This window comes from Copadichromis virginalis, linkage group LG19, assembly GCF_057382275.1.
Source record: "Copadichromis virginalis isolate Kocher_CV1m ecotype Utaka linkage group LG19, C_Virginalis_male_GT1.1, whole genome shotgun sequence".
In the NCBI taxonomy this organism is placed as follows: domain Eukaryota; kingdom Metazoa; phylum Chordata; class Actinopteri; order Cichliformes; family Cichlidae; genus Copadichromis; species Copadichromis virginalis.
This window is the reverse complement of record NC_140636.1, coordinates 13910741-13926371: the sequence shown is the minus strand read 5'-3', so window position 1 is coordinate 13926371 and position 15631 is coordinate 13910741. Positions and strand designations below refer to the sequence as shown.

Here is a 15631-nt window from a genome sequence, read left to right as displayed (position 1 = left end):
AGCAGGAAATGATGTTTTAATTGGTCAACAAAGGCACACAGCACCCACACCTTTCATCGATCTTCTGATTTACCTTGTACGATGATGTGCGCCGTAGCGTGTATGGTATCAACATTATTGGAGGCGAAGCACGTGTACTGTCCTCCATCAGCCTGCTCCACGTTCTGGATGTAGAGCCCTCCGGAGGGGGTGATGGTGATGCGGGCGTCGTTGGGCAGGGGCGTCCGGTCACCCTTCGTCCAGGACACCCGAGGCTGCGGCTGGCCCGTGGCGCTGCACTCCAGGGTCACGCTCTCCCCCACCAGGACCTCCGTGTTCTGGGGCTGGATCACAAAACTGGGCCGTGCTGGAGGAGCAGACATGGGAACGGTGGTGACCTCACTTTTTCTAAAATAAAGATCTGAAGATGTGAAGCGGCAGCTCGTGCTGGGATCGATGATGCCACTCTGAAACCATCCCCGTTTGTCACGGCACGCAGCTGTGCCCTGTCCTTATTTGGCAGTGATTACAGTGGAGTCAGAGCAGTGTGTACACAGCCGGGGACCTGAGGTTTACAGCCACACAGAGACAGGAAATGCACAACATCTGCTCCCAGAGGCTGGCCGTGACCTTCAGCTCAGATTTTAGCTCATTCATGTGGTTTCAGCCTTTTCCCAAAGCTTTGCAACTTTAATACCAGTTTAGCTAGCTGTAGTTTCAGTTATCATGGAAACATGACAGATAATCTGATGCAGGTTAAATAAGTCAGCCATGAACTCCAGACTTGCTGTTGCTGCCACATCCATACAGGAAACCTGGTTATTCTACACACGGCTTCTTCCTTTTGTTTCTTTTCACAATAAAAGCCCCTCACATATACAGAAGTGCACTGAAGTTTTTCACACTGGTTCTGGGATAAAAGTGAAACGATATCTTTGATTCTTCTGGTAACCAGATGTGAAACTCACTGATGTTTCATAAAGCGTTTAGAAACCAGCCTCAACATCAATCATGACCATAAAATGCATGAAAGAATAAACAGAAATGAAAAAAGGCAAACAGGACTGCATCCCATAATGCATTGCATCCACAGCTTTAGCTGCATAGAGTGCATAAAAAACATGGCACCTACATTTCACTGACATCAGTGTGAAGATGATACGCAAACAGGTAACCACAGTAACTTTAATTAGTCTGGAGCGTTGACAGGAAGTAACTAGTAATAAGTAATGAAACTTAATGAAATCAGACTGTATGTGTGGCTGAGAGTTTGTAGCTGTGAATGTTTCTGTAACACCTGACCTGCTGACCTCGGAACTCTTGGTGCAAACACCGTCTTTAAACGTCTCAGTGGGATGTCGTGTATTTTATGGCTGTCACAGTGAACGGGCTCGGGAGCGCACACTTACACGGAGCTCCGAAGTATCGCAGCGTGACCTCGGACGTTTTGACCTCTCCGGCCACATTTTTGGCCATGCACTGGTACACTCCCTGATCCGTCTCCCTGGTGTTCTGGATCATCAGCGTCCCGTCCTCCAGCAGGTTCAGACGGCTGTCGTCGCGCATGTTTAGCGCATTGCTACGAGGAAGACGCACCGATAAAAACCAGAGCTCGTAAATGCGTGCGATGCGTTTCGATGTTAACCCACCCACCCGTTAGCCTTACTTGTTCCTGAGCCAGATAATCTGTGGTTTAGGGTTGCCTTCGGCTCTACAGGTGAAGTAGACGGTGTTTCCCGACGTCACGTCCACATCGTGAGGCTCCGACGTGATCCTGGGAACCTCTGCAGGAGAAGATCAGACAGAAAACCGATGTAATGTATAAGCAAGCACACAGCATCACACGTCTCTTCATATGTATTTCTTAGCCTACTGAATCGAGCTTCTGCTGAGTCTGTCTCGTCTTTTTGAACCTGCTCAATAATATCAGGGCTAAAATCCAGATCCAGAGGGAGGTCGGACAGGGACGATGCAAACTTCATGAGGCTTTTTGTTCAAAGATCATCGTCATTCTGACCCACAGAGCGGAGAATGACTCGTTCAGCAGCTGCACATGGAGACCAGTGGAGGAGTCCCCCAGGGTTCAATATTAGGGCCTCATTTTTTCCTGTTTTTTGGTTGGTAGGAGACTTTGTGCTGAGTTTGAAGCACAAACAGACACAAAGCTCCCAAACACAAGCGGGATGATATATGAACGTCCAGATCTGAAAAGTGAAGCCAGGTTCCTTAAAGCTGCACTTTATTTACAGACCACCAGGGGGCGACCCTCATGGTTACAGATATGCTGGTTTTGGGGATTCATTTCGTCAATTTTGGTCATTATTTAAGTCATAAAGGAGACTATTTTGGAAACCCTCCTCCACACACTTCACACCGCCCTCCTGTTTATCTCCACCAACAGGAGGCGAGTGTCCCCACCAGAAACAGCTCGTGTGAGGAGATGGCACTTCACCTCCAGCCACTGCTTTGTTTTGACAGCTCCTCCACCCACCGTGCAGGGGGGGAGGAGGGCGTGGAAAGGCTTCCACCGCGTTTTCAGGCAGACATTCCAGACAGGGCCACGCCAAGCAGGCCCGGGCACGTTTGGGGGCCATCGAATTAGCTGCTGAGGTTTAAATGTGGCGGAGACACAAGCAGCTGCCAGCCGGCTCAGCGTGCAGCCATGGCCGCAGGAAACGCAGAACTGAGACGGCGGGATTTACAGCTGCTCATAAAACCGGGTGAACATCAGGACACAGACGAGCGAGGAAAAGCAGTTCAACCTGAGCTGAAGCAGCCTCTCTGTGACAGAGCTCAACAGATTTTCTTCTTCTCTTTTGTTTTACGGCACTCAGCTGCACAGAAATGAAACTTTACAGAGTTCACTTGTTAACTGATGAAACAACTTTAAATAAAATATGAATTTTTGTGTCGACTGATGAGAAAAACAAGCAAAATACTAACATGACGGTTTCACACCAGACTAAACACTTCTCAAACTAAAGTGTCTCACAATGAGGACAAAGGCCTCCTGTGGGCCTCCATCCTCTCACACACACACACACACACACACACACACACACACACACACACACACACACACACACACACACACACAGCTATCAGCCAGCCCATCTCAGCAGCTGCTGGTGGTCTGACGCAGGGCCCACAGACACGTTGAGCTCCCTTCGCCCTCAGACTGTTTGTGGTGTGTGAAGGATGGAAGTGGGGGCTGCAGACACAAAGAGAGGATACACCTGTGTGTGTCTCAGCTTACCTGCAGGGAGGGGGGCTGGGGGGGCTGTCTGAGAGTTTGCAGAGTTTGGCTATAAAAATAAGTGGATGTGTGTAACGCATGACTTCCGACGTGCTTCCTGTTAGGCTCCAAAGTCTTGAAGCTTTCTGCTTCCTTTGTCCAGCAGAGATGAGAGGAGACGTTCAGGAAACCAGGAATGCAAGCTGCACATCCAGCTGCTGTTAAACAGCTGTAACTTCTCCACTTTATAGCCAGTGATGGGGGGAGACTGTTTCTATAACTCATTCTGTAACTGTTCTCAGTACCGCAGTTGAGCTCCTCAGCGGTGAGCGTCGCCACCGATCTGCCCTGCAGGCGGCTCGGGTAGTCGCAGGTGGCAGCAGCCTGAGCGTTGCCCGACTCGGCGTACTGCTTCAGCAGGTCGGCCAGCCAAAGCAGCTCGCAGTCACAGTTCAAGGAGTTGGAATCCAGTCGCCTGCACACACAGAAACACAGAGACAAGTGGGCATGTGTGGATAGATGGAGCCCGCAGTCTGGATAAGCAGTAAACCCTCCCTCACACTGGACACGCCCCCTTCCTGACGTGAGCACAGGTTTTTCAGGGACGAGGCTCTCGAATATTTATTTGAATCTAAAACTTCACAAATGACCGAGGCTCATTTATAAGTAATAAAGGAAACCTGGTTATTGTTGTGGAGCCTCCTCCACCTGCTCATAGCTCTGTATGTTTATTTGCTCTACATCAGCATCATGATTACTGAGACCCAAACTCCTCCGCTCATGTCTGAGCCAGCTGCAGTACCTCTAGCATCCAGCAGGGGCTCCAGCAGTGAGTCAGTCTGCTTAAATTTTAATAAGGCTTAAAGTTTGCAAACTGGGGGCGTGGCCTCTTTGACTGACAGGTGGTTGGTGACACAGGTGGTAGCAGCTCGCTGTCTGCTAACAGGACCTCTGAGCAGTGTCTGTGCTGTTGGAGCATTTTAACGATGTCATGTGACCAATAACATCGCTGCTGTACTAACAGCAGCTCCAGTTTCACTGTTTGGACACAGATACATGTCTGCTTGCATCATCTGGTCACCTCTGGCTCCACAAAAGCAACATGGCGGCAGCGCTGTAAACGGCGTGCGGCACAACGTGACGTCTGGAATCAAAGAGCTGCAGGCTGTTTGGTAACTAAAGCAAACAGGAAGTCTCTGTTTGGTAATCAGAGTCCTCTGAGACACACAAACATGCTGTGATGACATCGTTATTACCCAGGAAAATATGCAGAGCGGTAGGCGGGGCTGTGCGACCATGTAAGCATGTCTGTTCCTAATGACATCATGTAGATCCTGTGGCTCAGGAGGATTCACAGAAACGTGTTTATTATGAACACTTACTCGTGAGCCGGAGAGACACGACAGAAAATAAAGAAAAGCACAAACTCTAAAGACTTCGTATTCTCTTAAATGGAGTCATTTATATGAGCGACGTCTCAGATGGACTCAGATCTGCTGCAGCTCAACGGGAGGAAAAGCTGTGGGAGGGCCGAGCGCTGCAGGCGAGCGTGAGAACAGCGCGCTGCAGGCGAGCGTGAGAACAGCGCGCTGCGGTTTCATGGCATCTAACCGATAAACACGCCTGTCTGATAGTGAGCACAGAGTCTCGCATGTGTTTGTGAGCTTGTCTTTTCCACTTACAGTCGCTTCATGGCCTGAAGATGAGAGAAAGTTCCCGGCACCAGCTGGGTGATCCTGTTGTTGTGCAGAAACCTGAGAGAGGCAGAAAAACATCACAGTCGTCAAGCAGGAATCTGTCGTTTCAGTGAGGAAACACTCTGAGGGCTCACACAGTCCCAAAATCGATCTGCTCGACTAATAACAGGACATATTTGCCTTTAATAGCATCTTTTGGGATGGGAGAAGAAATATGATCGTTTTCCCAGATGATGACTCACGCTGGCTAAAACGCAGGCATGAAAACATTTTCCTGTGTACACGAGTCTCGGGCCAAACACATTTTTAATACTACAAAATGACATTAATTTTCCATCCCGCCCTCAGGAACGCCATCCTGCTCTCCATCTCTCTCTCGATGCTTTGACCGCAGAGAAATTTCCCAACCATGACCGGAGTGTGCGCCTGGGAATTCCACCCTCAGGTGTTTTCCCCGTGCAGCAGGTGTCCTTCCTCTCCTTTACTCAGGAGACTGGGAGGAGTGGAAACCCTGCTGGCTCATAAACAGTGAAAGAGATCAGGACACCTGCTGCCGATCGCTCGTCACGCCTGAAAGTCGGCACACGTCTGTGCGCGCCGCGTTTACACTGTAAGAAGGTGCTTACAGTGTGCACAGCACAAGCAGTGCACTGCTGCAGGATAGTTAAACTGGGATGTATCCCATAATACTGATGGTCAAAACTGGTCAGGCAAAAATAATCACACTTGATTTGTCTCAAAACTGCTGAAGAAATAGTGAAAGCCAAAGTCGAGGTCCTGAAACCGTGTGTGTGTGGAGGGGGAGGGGCTTAGCACACAGCCCTGCACACCCTGCAGCACACACATGCAGGGAGCGACGGTGCTACCAACCCTGCACGACTTCCTGCAGCCGTTCCTCAGAAACCGTCCTGCAGCCTCTGACATCAGTGAAATGTCTGAGCGCTCTTCCAGTCCACATTCCTTCAGCTGAAGGATGTTCGAGCGCTTCCTGGCATGTACCGTCTGCTTCAAATTCAGATCTGGGCTCCGCGAGCCTCTCCGTTCTTTGTTTCCAAGCCATTCCTTCCATTCCCCGCCAACTACATCATGCTAGTTATTGCTTTCTGGTTTCTATCAACTGTCACAGTAAATCCAGTCGCACCGGTGGCTCTATTATTCCACGGATCTTAAAATTACCGTTCGGAAAAGCTTTTGGTGAACGCTCAGGCAGGATGAACTTACAGTCGCTCCAGCTTTGGTAGATGAGTGAAGGACTCTGGTTCCAAGGACTCGATGTTGTTGAAGTGCAGGTACCTGCAGAAGAGAGCAGAATGTAGATAAAGCAGAGTAAAACTGGATTATGTGATCTTAGTGTCCTGATGAGCTTCACCGGCTGTTATCTTAAAGCTACAGGGCCAGATTTACTTCGCGCAGGCTGCAACCATGAAGATGCTACAGAGGGAGAGCAAAGGTTTGGGTTGTAATATGAAGAAGGTCTGATGAGGTCACACAAACACAGGGCAGCGTTAACTCGTCTCTGCCTCTTTGGAAACCGCCGCCTGTTAGGATCATGGAGGCAGCTCTGAGAGAATCAATGATTTTATCATCAGGGCAAACTGATGGAAACTGGTGGGGTCTCTGAGGCTGGGCAGCAGGCAGCCATCCCGCAGGATGTGCAGAAGAAGAACACTGAGCATTACTGTCAGACCCACGTGTGTTAATGACGTTAGAGCGCTACGTGCATGAGCGTGCACGCTGTCATTGTTCTCTCCGTGCTGCATGAGGCCGCAGGGATTTATTAAAGTCAGAGGAAGGAATCTGACTCACAGCCAACTGTGGCCAACAAACAGACTGAAAAATCACAGATTACAGCCAGCGCAGCACGCCGTGACGCTGCGATGGTGCAGCCTGATGGAAACCTTCACAAGGCACCTTTGTGTGGTTTAAATGCTCTAAATCAAGTGGAACAATTAATTAACTGTACCCAGACCTTTGTGTAACAAACGCCACCGACACTCGTTTGTAAATCACAAAAGTACTTTTTAAAGCTGAAGCAGTCTTTAGTAAATCTGGCTCTTTGTCTACAGCAGGGGCCTCGAGGGCCGGGGTCCTGCAGGTTTTAGTTCTCAGCCTGGGTCAGCACACCAGAGTCACATGATCAGTTCATTACCGGCCTCTATAGAGACGAGGTTAACTGAGCTGTGTTGGATCGAGGACACGTCTGAAACCTGCAGGACAACCTCGAGGCCTGCAGTTGGACACCCCCTTGTGTTTGTCTGTGTGACTCTCTATCATTGATTCTGAGTGAAAAGCAGGGACGCTGATTGTTTACTGGGGAGCAAACAGAATGAAGCTCATATACAAGATCGGGGTAAACAAATCCAACAGCTGTGAGGTTCAGCCGGGTGAGGGTCAGAGCAGCAGAGCAGACGTCATGTACACCACACCTTTGAGTTTAGAACAGAAACACCTCCAGACGAGCGCACCGATCGTATCGTCACGCTTTCAGAACCATCCCAGTGTGGCTGCTACGGGAACCAAACAAACGCAGACGAGCTGGAAATATTTAACTCGGTGAAACGTTTCCTCGAACGTGTCGCGAAAGCCTGTCAGCTCTGCCGAAGCCTCCAACACTCAGAGAGGGAGGAGCTTACTGTCGCTGTCTGAGGCGCGACTCGTTTCACTTTTATACAAAGAACAAAACGCAGAACCAGGAGAAACTCAGACACAGGTCAGTGCTGAAAGCAGGTTATCACTGCTCATTCAAGCTTTCCTTGTACTGAAGGAAGGAAGCAGCGGGCGTCCGAGGCACCTGATGTCCCAGTGTTGGTTTGTGGATCATCACAATTCATGTTTGTCGAGGTTTCAAGTGCACAGTCACTAGGGCTGCCACAAACGATTATTTTGATAGTCGACTAGTCACCGATTATTTTTGCGATTAGTCGACTAATCAGATCATCATCCATACAGCTTATTGCACCAGCAGCATATGCTCTTATATAACTATCATTAGCTTACAGCTTTAAGTGTTTAAGGTATGTGCTAACTAAAAATAAAGACAAGATGATAGTTTATTAAATTTTAATGAAATTTGCAGATTGTTTCGGTGAAGTTTAATAAACTCCTTGCTATCTAAAATATAACAGGACACCTATATTCTCCAGCATCTCACACTTCTGATAATCAGCTGTCTGCTTGACATTTATTCAGCTGTGTAAAAACTTTAATCTCAGCCAAACCGATTTACTCAGGAACAAATAAAATACTAAAAAAAGCCAAACAATAACATTTTGAAGTTATCTAAGTGACTTATATCATGTTTAACCTGAGTAGCGAAAGACAGCGGTGGGTTTGAAAACGATTTGCTGGGAGTCCGGTGTTCTCACGGCTCTAGTAAGCCTTGCCCCGGCTCGCTATCGAGCTAGTGGGTAACAGACGTCTCCGAAAATGTCAGAGCGCTTTTGAAAATATGTGGTGTCCTGATAAACTGAGCAGATATTTGAGGTTTACACAGCTACATTCTCGCCTGAAAATATGTTAAACGTTTATTTTGTGACCCAGAAAGAATAATAAGAGTAATATTAAAACTAATTAGCTGCTGCCATTGTTGGAAACTGAGCTGGGCCGCGCTATGAATTCTGGGACACAGCTTATTCTTCTTCGGAGTTTAACGGCAGCTGGCATCCTTGTACATGCAGTGCTGCCATCTTCTGTTTCAGTCCGTTATTACACTCTTAAATCCTGCTACTTATTCCTGCGTCTTTTGTGATCTTACAAAGCTTCAAACGAGCGTCGACTATTAAATCAGTCGTCGACGATTCTGATAGTCGACTAATCGTGGCAGCCCTAACAGTCACACTGCTGTGATGTCATAGTTGTGCAACTGCTTACGTCCACTCAGAAAAAATTTTTAAAAAATTGGGCGCTCAAGGTCCGAGTCGGGGTCAGGGTTGGAAGTTCGGTGGGTGGGGGGTGATGATGCAAAACTATGACATCACTACAGCGTGATATCCAACATTACGATGACGATCCAGGCACCCTCGCGTACACGGGGACATCAGTAACTCTCCGTCTGAGCACGCTCAGTTACAGCGATGACATAAAACGGTGGAGTTACCGATGATGTTCTGGGCGTTTTAAAATTTCATTTTTCTAGATTTGACTGAAAAACTGTCACCGATACGTGACTCCCATCACGTCTGCCGACGGGCTGATGTCATCGGTGATCAGCTGATAACTCATGAATCCGCGGCTCTCTGGGCTGTGACGCGTTCAGCCCTGAGGTTTCTTCGCTCCGGTGTCGTCACAGGTCCGATTCCCTGACAAGGCACGCTGATAAACTCGAACGGCGCGCGCTGTTGGGCTACTCTTCAGCCTTTGGCATGCGTCGCCCGATGATGCAGGACCATTAAAACTCAAAACCCACATATACGTAAACTCAAAACAGATGTTGGAGTGCACTTGGTGAATTGGCCGTTTGTTCTCTGTTGCAGCGAAGAACAGTGAGTCACAGGCTCCTCACAGATTACTGAGCCTGAGTTTCTCAGCAGACGCAGCAGAAAGAGCAGCAGAAGCCTAACAGCAGACCATCGGCACATTTACGACCTCGTGTACAGCCACACATACGTCTGTCGGACATGCAGGTTTACGGAGCTCGACGTGTTTCTGACAGGCAGGATTTGCATCACACAGATTAAACACACACGATGCAGATTTCACACAAAGAAACAGCAAATTTACAGCGAATCAGAGCAGGAGCTGTTTCTGCAGCGGGACAGAAGCGAGTCAGGCTGTGGCGTGCAGACACGCTGCTCCACAGCAGCCGTGCTGGACGTCCCAGCAGCGCAGGTGAATTCATGCTGCAAGCTTCACAGGAGGGAGGGGCGCAACGTCGCCGCCATCCTGACCGCACGGCATGAAGCCAGTGTTTCCCCCACTCATGTCCAGGTTTCACAGTACATGTGGTTGTTAATGCTCAGATCAGCTGATCTGAAGAACGCACACTGAGTCGGGATCTGAGTTTGTGATCCGGCTTCAGTAAACCTAACGACGTTCACCCTTGAGGGCCAACGGAGGAACTGTGACGAGTGCACGTGAAACAGGCGGAGTCCATCCTTCGGTTTGTGTTAGAGGTGGGGGGTGGGGGGGGCAGCTGTGGAGGAAACACTGGTGACTCATGCAGAAAGGGTCACGGGAGGCAAGCGCAGCTGCGAGGGGGCTGCAGTCACGGCATGCACGGTGGCAGCAGAAAGGTGGATGAAGGGTGGGCGTAGCACACTGTGGGGGAAACATGACACCTGCAAAGTCTGCAGTCATGCCACAAGAACATGCTCGCAGATAACACGTCACATGACGGAGACTTTGCCAGGCTTTATGGAGTGTTTGTTTTTCAGGAAGGGGGGAGGGGGTGGAGGCATTTACAGCTGGAGAAGAGAAGGAGGAGGAGTGGTGCTGCGAGCAGAAGGAAAAGGTGGAAGAGGAAGTAGGTCACTTACAGTTGCTCAAGAGAGACAAGCCCCTTAAATGCTTGTCTGTCAATTGATTGGATTTCATTCTTGTACAAATAGCTGGAAGGAGAGATAATCAGCATCATTAGTAACACACACACACACACACACACACACACACACACAGAAAGGATAAACGTTTGCTGTCTGTAGAAGTATTCAGACGTGTCTCGGGGGCGGAGCCCGTCCTGCTTCACATGGACAGGTGTGGTCAGCAGGTGAGTGTTTGGGGCAGCAAACGGTTCAAGCTTCAGGTGAGACGATCTCTGCGAGCACCGCCCGGCAACGCGAGCTTTCTTAAACTCTCTGAGATGTTTTACGACACGGTTGATCCTGATCCTAAACATCTACTACTGCAGAGGTGGGGGGTGTGGCCTGTGTGCGTGTAACGGGAACAAAGTGACAGATGAGCGTTGATGACAGCATTACAACTTTTCACCTGAAAACTTAAAAACATGAACTTTTTACAGGCAGGGGAAGTGGAGCTGTGCTGGTTCTCACAGCTCTCAGGTCTCCTGTTCCTGTGCTGCACGACCTTTGACATGTGCATGTTTTTTCTCCGTGGCACATGTGAAAGAAATGCGACAAAAAATAAGAGCTAATGACTGCCTGACCTTTCACCTCCCTCCTCAGTCCACTCGTGACGAGCTGTTCTTTGCACGTCTGCCTGACTCACGGTGTCGGTCGGGCTTCACGCCACCGCTCGGCAGTGACGTCTCCCCGAGCTGCGTTCATTGGACTTTGTTGTTGTAGTGATCGTTTTCATGGAAATGAAGCAGAACCACAGCCCGGCTGCTCCCTTTAGCTCGACAGCTGAGTTTATCACAGTAATAAAATCAGGAAGAATTTTTTCTCCCGCAGGAAAACCTTCAATCTTCACTGGAATTTACGGGAGGATTCATGGGAACGCCATCTCAGCCCATAATCTCGGTGAGGACTTCGTCAGAACTCAGATCTGCTTTCTGTCCCAATCAGAGCTGCTCACGCCCACACAGGGGGGAGGGGCCAGGGGGAGGGGCCAGAGGAGGACAGAAGGGAGGATACAGAGGGGAGGACACAGAGGGGAGGACACAGAGAGGAAGACACAGTGTGGAGGACAGAGGGGAGGACACAGAGAGGAAGACACAGTGTGGAGGACAGAGGGGAGGACCAGTAGCCTGTCAGACTCACAGTCCTGGTTATGCTAACAGCTAATGAGCACGTGTTACATCGCTGTGTAACGACCGCTGGCAGTGCGGCGGCGGTGGGAGCGTGCGCGGTTGCCTCATGAGTTTAATAGCACAACATGATTGTGGGGAAGAATGAGGGCCCACCCTGCTGCCCCCCCTCTGTTCTCTGCACTCAGCTTTGCTCTGCTGCACGAAGCAGTAAAACGCCTCCTAAACACTAAAGTGGACAACACACTACCTCCCCCTCCAAGCACCTCGCTACCTACTGACACAGCCAACTATCGAGGTGCGCACCAACCTCTACAGTCATCATCATCATCAGCATGAGCTCCTCTATGAAAGCACAGGTTTTGGCAGTTTGCAGGTCTTGCTGTGTTAACTCACAATCCTCTCAGGAGTGGACGTCCCATAAAAATTCACCCTGAGGTCAGACCTCAGACTCTCTCTAAAACAACATGGCAGCGTAGGGTTGCACGACCTGAAGAAGAGCGGCCCAAAGCCCGCCCACAGTGATGACACAGACCGATCACTGCAGGTTACTGCTGCTGAAGGAGGAGCTACAAGCTGCTGAGTCGGGACCGGACTCCACAGGTTCTCCAAAGGTTCTCCACATATGCATAATAAAGAAAACTAAATGAAGCACTAAAGAGAGAGCTTACAGGACGGAGCTGAAGAAGGACTAAATAAAGAGGAGTGCTGGGGGGAGGTGCTGTACGGTTGTAAGGAAGTGAAGAGGTGAGAAGAGTGTGTGTGTGTGTGTGTGGGGGGGGGGGGGGGGGGGGCATCTTCAAAGGGTCAGTTCTTCACCTCCACTGTGCTTTAAAGTGAGCTCTGTAATCAAAGCAGCTGAGGATTTCATTACAACATGAAAGTGTGTGTCTGTGTATGTGAGCGTTTGTGAGTGTGAGCGCGTGTGTGAGTGTTTGTGTGTGTGTGAGCGTGTGTCTGTGTGTGTGTGTGTGTGTGAGCGTGTGTCTGTGTGTGTGTGTGTGTGAGCGTGTGTGTGTGTGTGAGCGTGTGTCTGTGTGTGTGTGTGTGAGCGTGTGTGTGTGTGTGTGTGTGTGTGTGAGCGTGTGTGTGTGTGTGTGTGTGTGTGTGAGCGTGTGTCTGTGTGTGTGTGTGTGTGTGTGTGTGTGTGTGTGTGTGTGGAGGGGGGCATGTATTTCAGGAATGTGTATGTTTGCTCTCTGGCTTACTGAGTAGAAACGGCTGTGGGGTGGGGTGGGGGGGGGATCAGGGACGTTTGGTTTCTACATGTTTCAGGTCACTTGGGCTCCATCATCTCCATGACTAAAGAGCGGTCAGCGGGGCTGATCTGGGATCAGAGCAGGGGAACTAAAGATGGCGTTAAGTTTCCGATGTTTGGCGCTGACAGTCGAGTTGAGCTCTCGGCTGCGAGCTCAGCTGAGGCCGCGGGATGATCGCGCGCGTGACTCACAAAGCCAAGCCCGAGGCTTCACACGCCTGCAGGTCACCGCGTCCAGACACATAAGTACAGAGGATCAGACAAAAGGAGGCCTTTCATTCGCACAATTTCCGCAACGCAGCCTCAGCCGTCCACGGCTTCTGAAGCGCCCGGCGAGGCTTGTTCCAGCACGAGCGCCTTTCTGCTGACTGAGCGAAAAGCTTCTGAGAACAGTCTGACACAGCAAACACAGGAAGTGACGGCTGAACTCACAGATATTTGAGGTTTTCCAGGTCTTCGAACGCCCCCCTGGGGATCCTCCGGATGTGATTGTTGTTGAGAAGGCTGAGGGGAAACAAACAAACTGCTTCAGTGTCAGTGCCTGTACTGTGTTAGCTTAGCAAAGAGCCGCAGCAGGTCAGAGGTGCAAAGCGAGCTCAGGTGAGACGTTCAATTCCTCGAGCCGACCTGCACGCGTGCGAAAGCAGCAGAACGAGGCATGACTGTCAGCATGAACCTTTCAGCTCCGTCGTCACGCTGAGCTCGTGCGTCTGGCTGGAGAACACTTACAGGGTGTTGAGGTTCTTTAGTCGCCTGAAGGAACCCGGCTGTAAATCCTTGATTTTGTTGAACCTCAGGTCTCTGAAAATAGAAGAAAGCATGTTCATAATCAGGAACACGAGCCGAGCATAACATTTATTTATCCATTCAGACCAGTTTGTTCTGGGAGATTTCTATTAAAAAGACAAGACTGGACCATAAAACATCTAAACAGCACATTTTGCACATTTCTGTTGCGCCGTCTTCGTTTAGTTTTTTTGCCATTTTTGCAGGTTATGTAGTCCCGTGTTGACAGTTTGTCATATGTAGCACCACGGTCTCACTGTACACCTGCACATGGCTGAATGACAATAAAGCCACTTGACTTGAGTTCAGACAGACAGGAAACCTGCTGATGTCCACGAGTTCAAGACTCGGCTGTCAGTGCCAGCAGAGGCTTTTTAACCAAGTATGACGTGGACATTTTTACTTATTTAAGTTGTCAGATTTCTTTTGAGCCCCTGAGATGAAGGAACTGTTAAACATGTGATCCTCACATTTGTAAACAAATGAATTAAAGCTGAATCTGAGCTGTTTCATTCAAATTCACTGAGACAGAACCAAGTCTGTCCAAGTGTTTATGGACCTGAGTGTAAACGTCTGTTAATTCATGTGCATAGCACGAAACTGATCCAGAAATTACATAATATCACTCATTTCATTTATTTGTGTGTCATTTATTTTTCTTTTTATGCATCTGTGTAAAATAAGTTAATAAATACAGAAACAAATAAAATGGAAATAATTATTTCCTGCTTTATTAATTATTATTATTATTAATTATTTTGTCTGCTTGGACTTTATTCATTCATTTATTTCACTGAATAATTGAATAAATAATAATGCACTGGCATGAATAAAGATCAATAATAATAACGACCTTTATCTTTGTTTTAAATGCTGCTTTTAATAATGAGTTTTGCCAAATGACGATCAGAGAAAATGCAGGAGGAAAATCAATCGATCAATAAAAAGCTAAATGAATAAGCAGCACTTCTATGAAGGCTCAAAATCAGCAAACCTATGAATGCAAAGCTGTGCTTCATTAATAAAACATGCAGGAGAGCAGGATGTAAGTACTGGATAAAAGCTGAACAGGGACCATAAAGTCCAGCGCAGAGCCGCCACGCTCTCATCCTGAGGCATGTCTGGGCGTCTTACTCATGTGGCAGGAATGCTCTTATCGAGCTTTAATCACGAGGACCGATTTAAAGCACATCAGCCCCAAAGATAACAAGCAGAAGGCTTCGTAATGAGCTCAGGCACTAATCAGCCTTAATAAGAGCGAGCGTGCCGTCGGTGCGACGAGCTGAAAACACGCCGCTCCTCCAGCTTGGTGAAATCTGAACGTTGTGTCTTTGGCTCCGAGACATCTGAGCCGTGATGTTCTTTCAGCGCCACAGAGACACGAGCGTCAGGACGGATCCACGAGGCCGAATCGTCACGGAGCTGAGAGTCGAGACAGGAAAATATCAACGCTCCTCCTCCTCTAGAAGAACTCCTCCCCCGGCAGAGCTCCCAGCATTCTTCGTATCCGCCGACCTGGCAGAGGAAGTCATCTGGGTCATTCAGACCCAAACTGACAGACATCCGGCTGCTGAGAGCCCGACAGCCCCCCCAACTCTAAAGACTCATCCTATGAAATCCAAAAACTTGAAAATCCAAAAGCTTACACCTGAAATCTGATCAGTTCCACTGAAGAAATCTACACAGGGTGCATTCTGGGTAAACTGAAGGCTCCTGTCAGCATTCCTGTTCACAAATTCCTTCGTGCCAATATTTAAAGGACCCGCTCCAGAGAGCTGGGACCGGGCCGGGTGCAGGACCTCCCGTCTTTAACTGAACTACACCTGACTGTTTGCAGCATCCTCCATCTCTGCTGTTTAATGAGGGCTGAGCGCTGCTTTACATCCTACCAGGGCAGACATGAGGAAATATACCACGTCTAATAATCCCAGAAATTATTCTTTTATAGTTAATGTGTGAATATTAGACCATCACCTCTAGTCTAATCAAACACCTGCTGCTGTTGTGCTGTGATGCATGTGAGAGTAAATGTA

At 48.9% G+C, this 15631-nt stretch overlaps 1 protein-coding gene across 4 annotated transcripts in view; it reads right to left on the bottom strand.

Moving 5' to 3' along the window:
* Positions 1–15631, bottom strand: part of pxdn (peroxidasin) — a 35581-nt gene that overhangs the window by 13089 nt on the left and 6861 nt on the right. For 3 of the 4 annotated variants that reach the window (XR_014916658.1, XM_085440903.1, XM_085440905.1), the window contains exons 2-10: positions 13542–13613; positions 13245–13316; positions 10386–10457; positions 6133–6204; positions 4897–4968; positions 3520–3689; positions 1646–1763; positions 1389–1558; positions 74–346 (exon numbers count right to left, since the gene is read on the bottom strand). Coding sequence is in view for 3 of the 4 variants with exons in the window: in XM_085440903.1 (XP_085297029.1) it covers positions 74–346; positions 1389–1558; positions 1646–1763; positions 3520–3689; positions 4897–4968; positions 6133–6204; positions 10386–10457; positions 13245–13316; positions 13542–13613 (1091 nt within the window). In the remaining variant the exon portion in view is untranslated. The remainder of the gene's footprint in view (positions 1–73; positions 347–1388; positions 1559–1645; positions 1764–3519; positions 3690–4896; positions 4969–6132; positions 6205–10385; positions 10458–13244; positions 13317–13541; positions 13614–15631) is intronic. The other variant, XM_085440904.1, reaches the window with a different exon arrangement.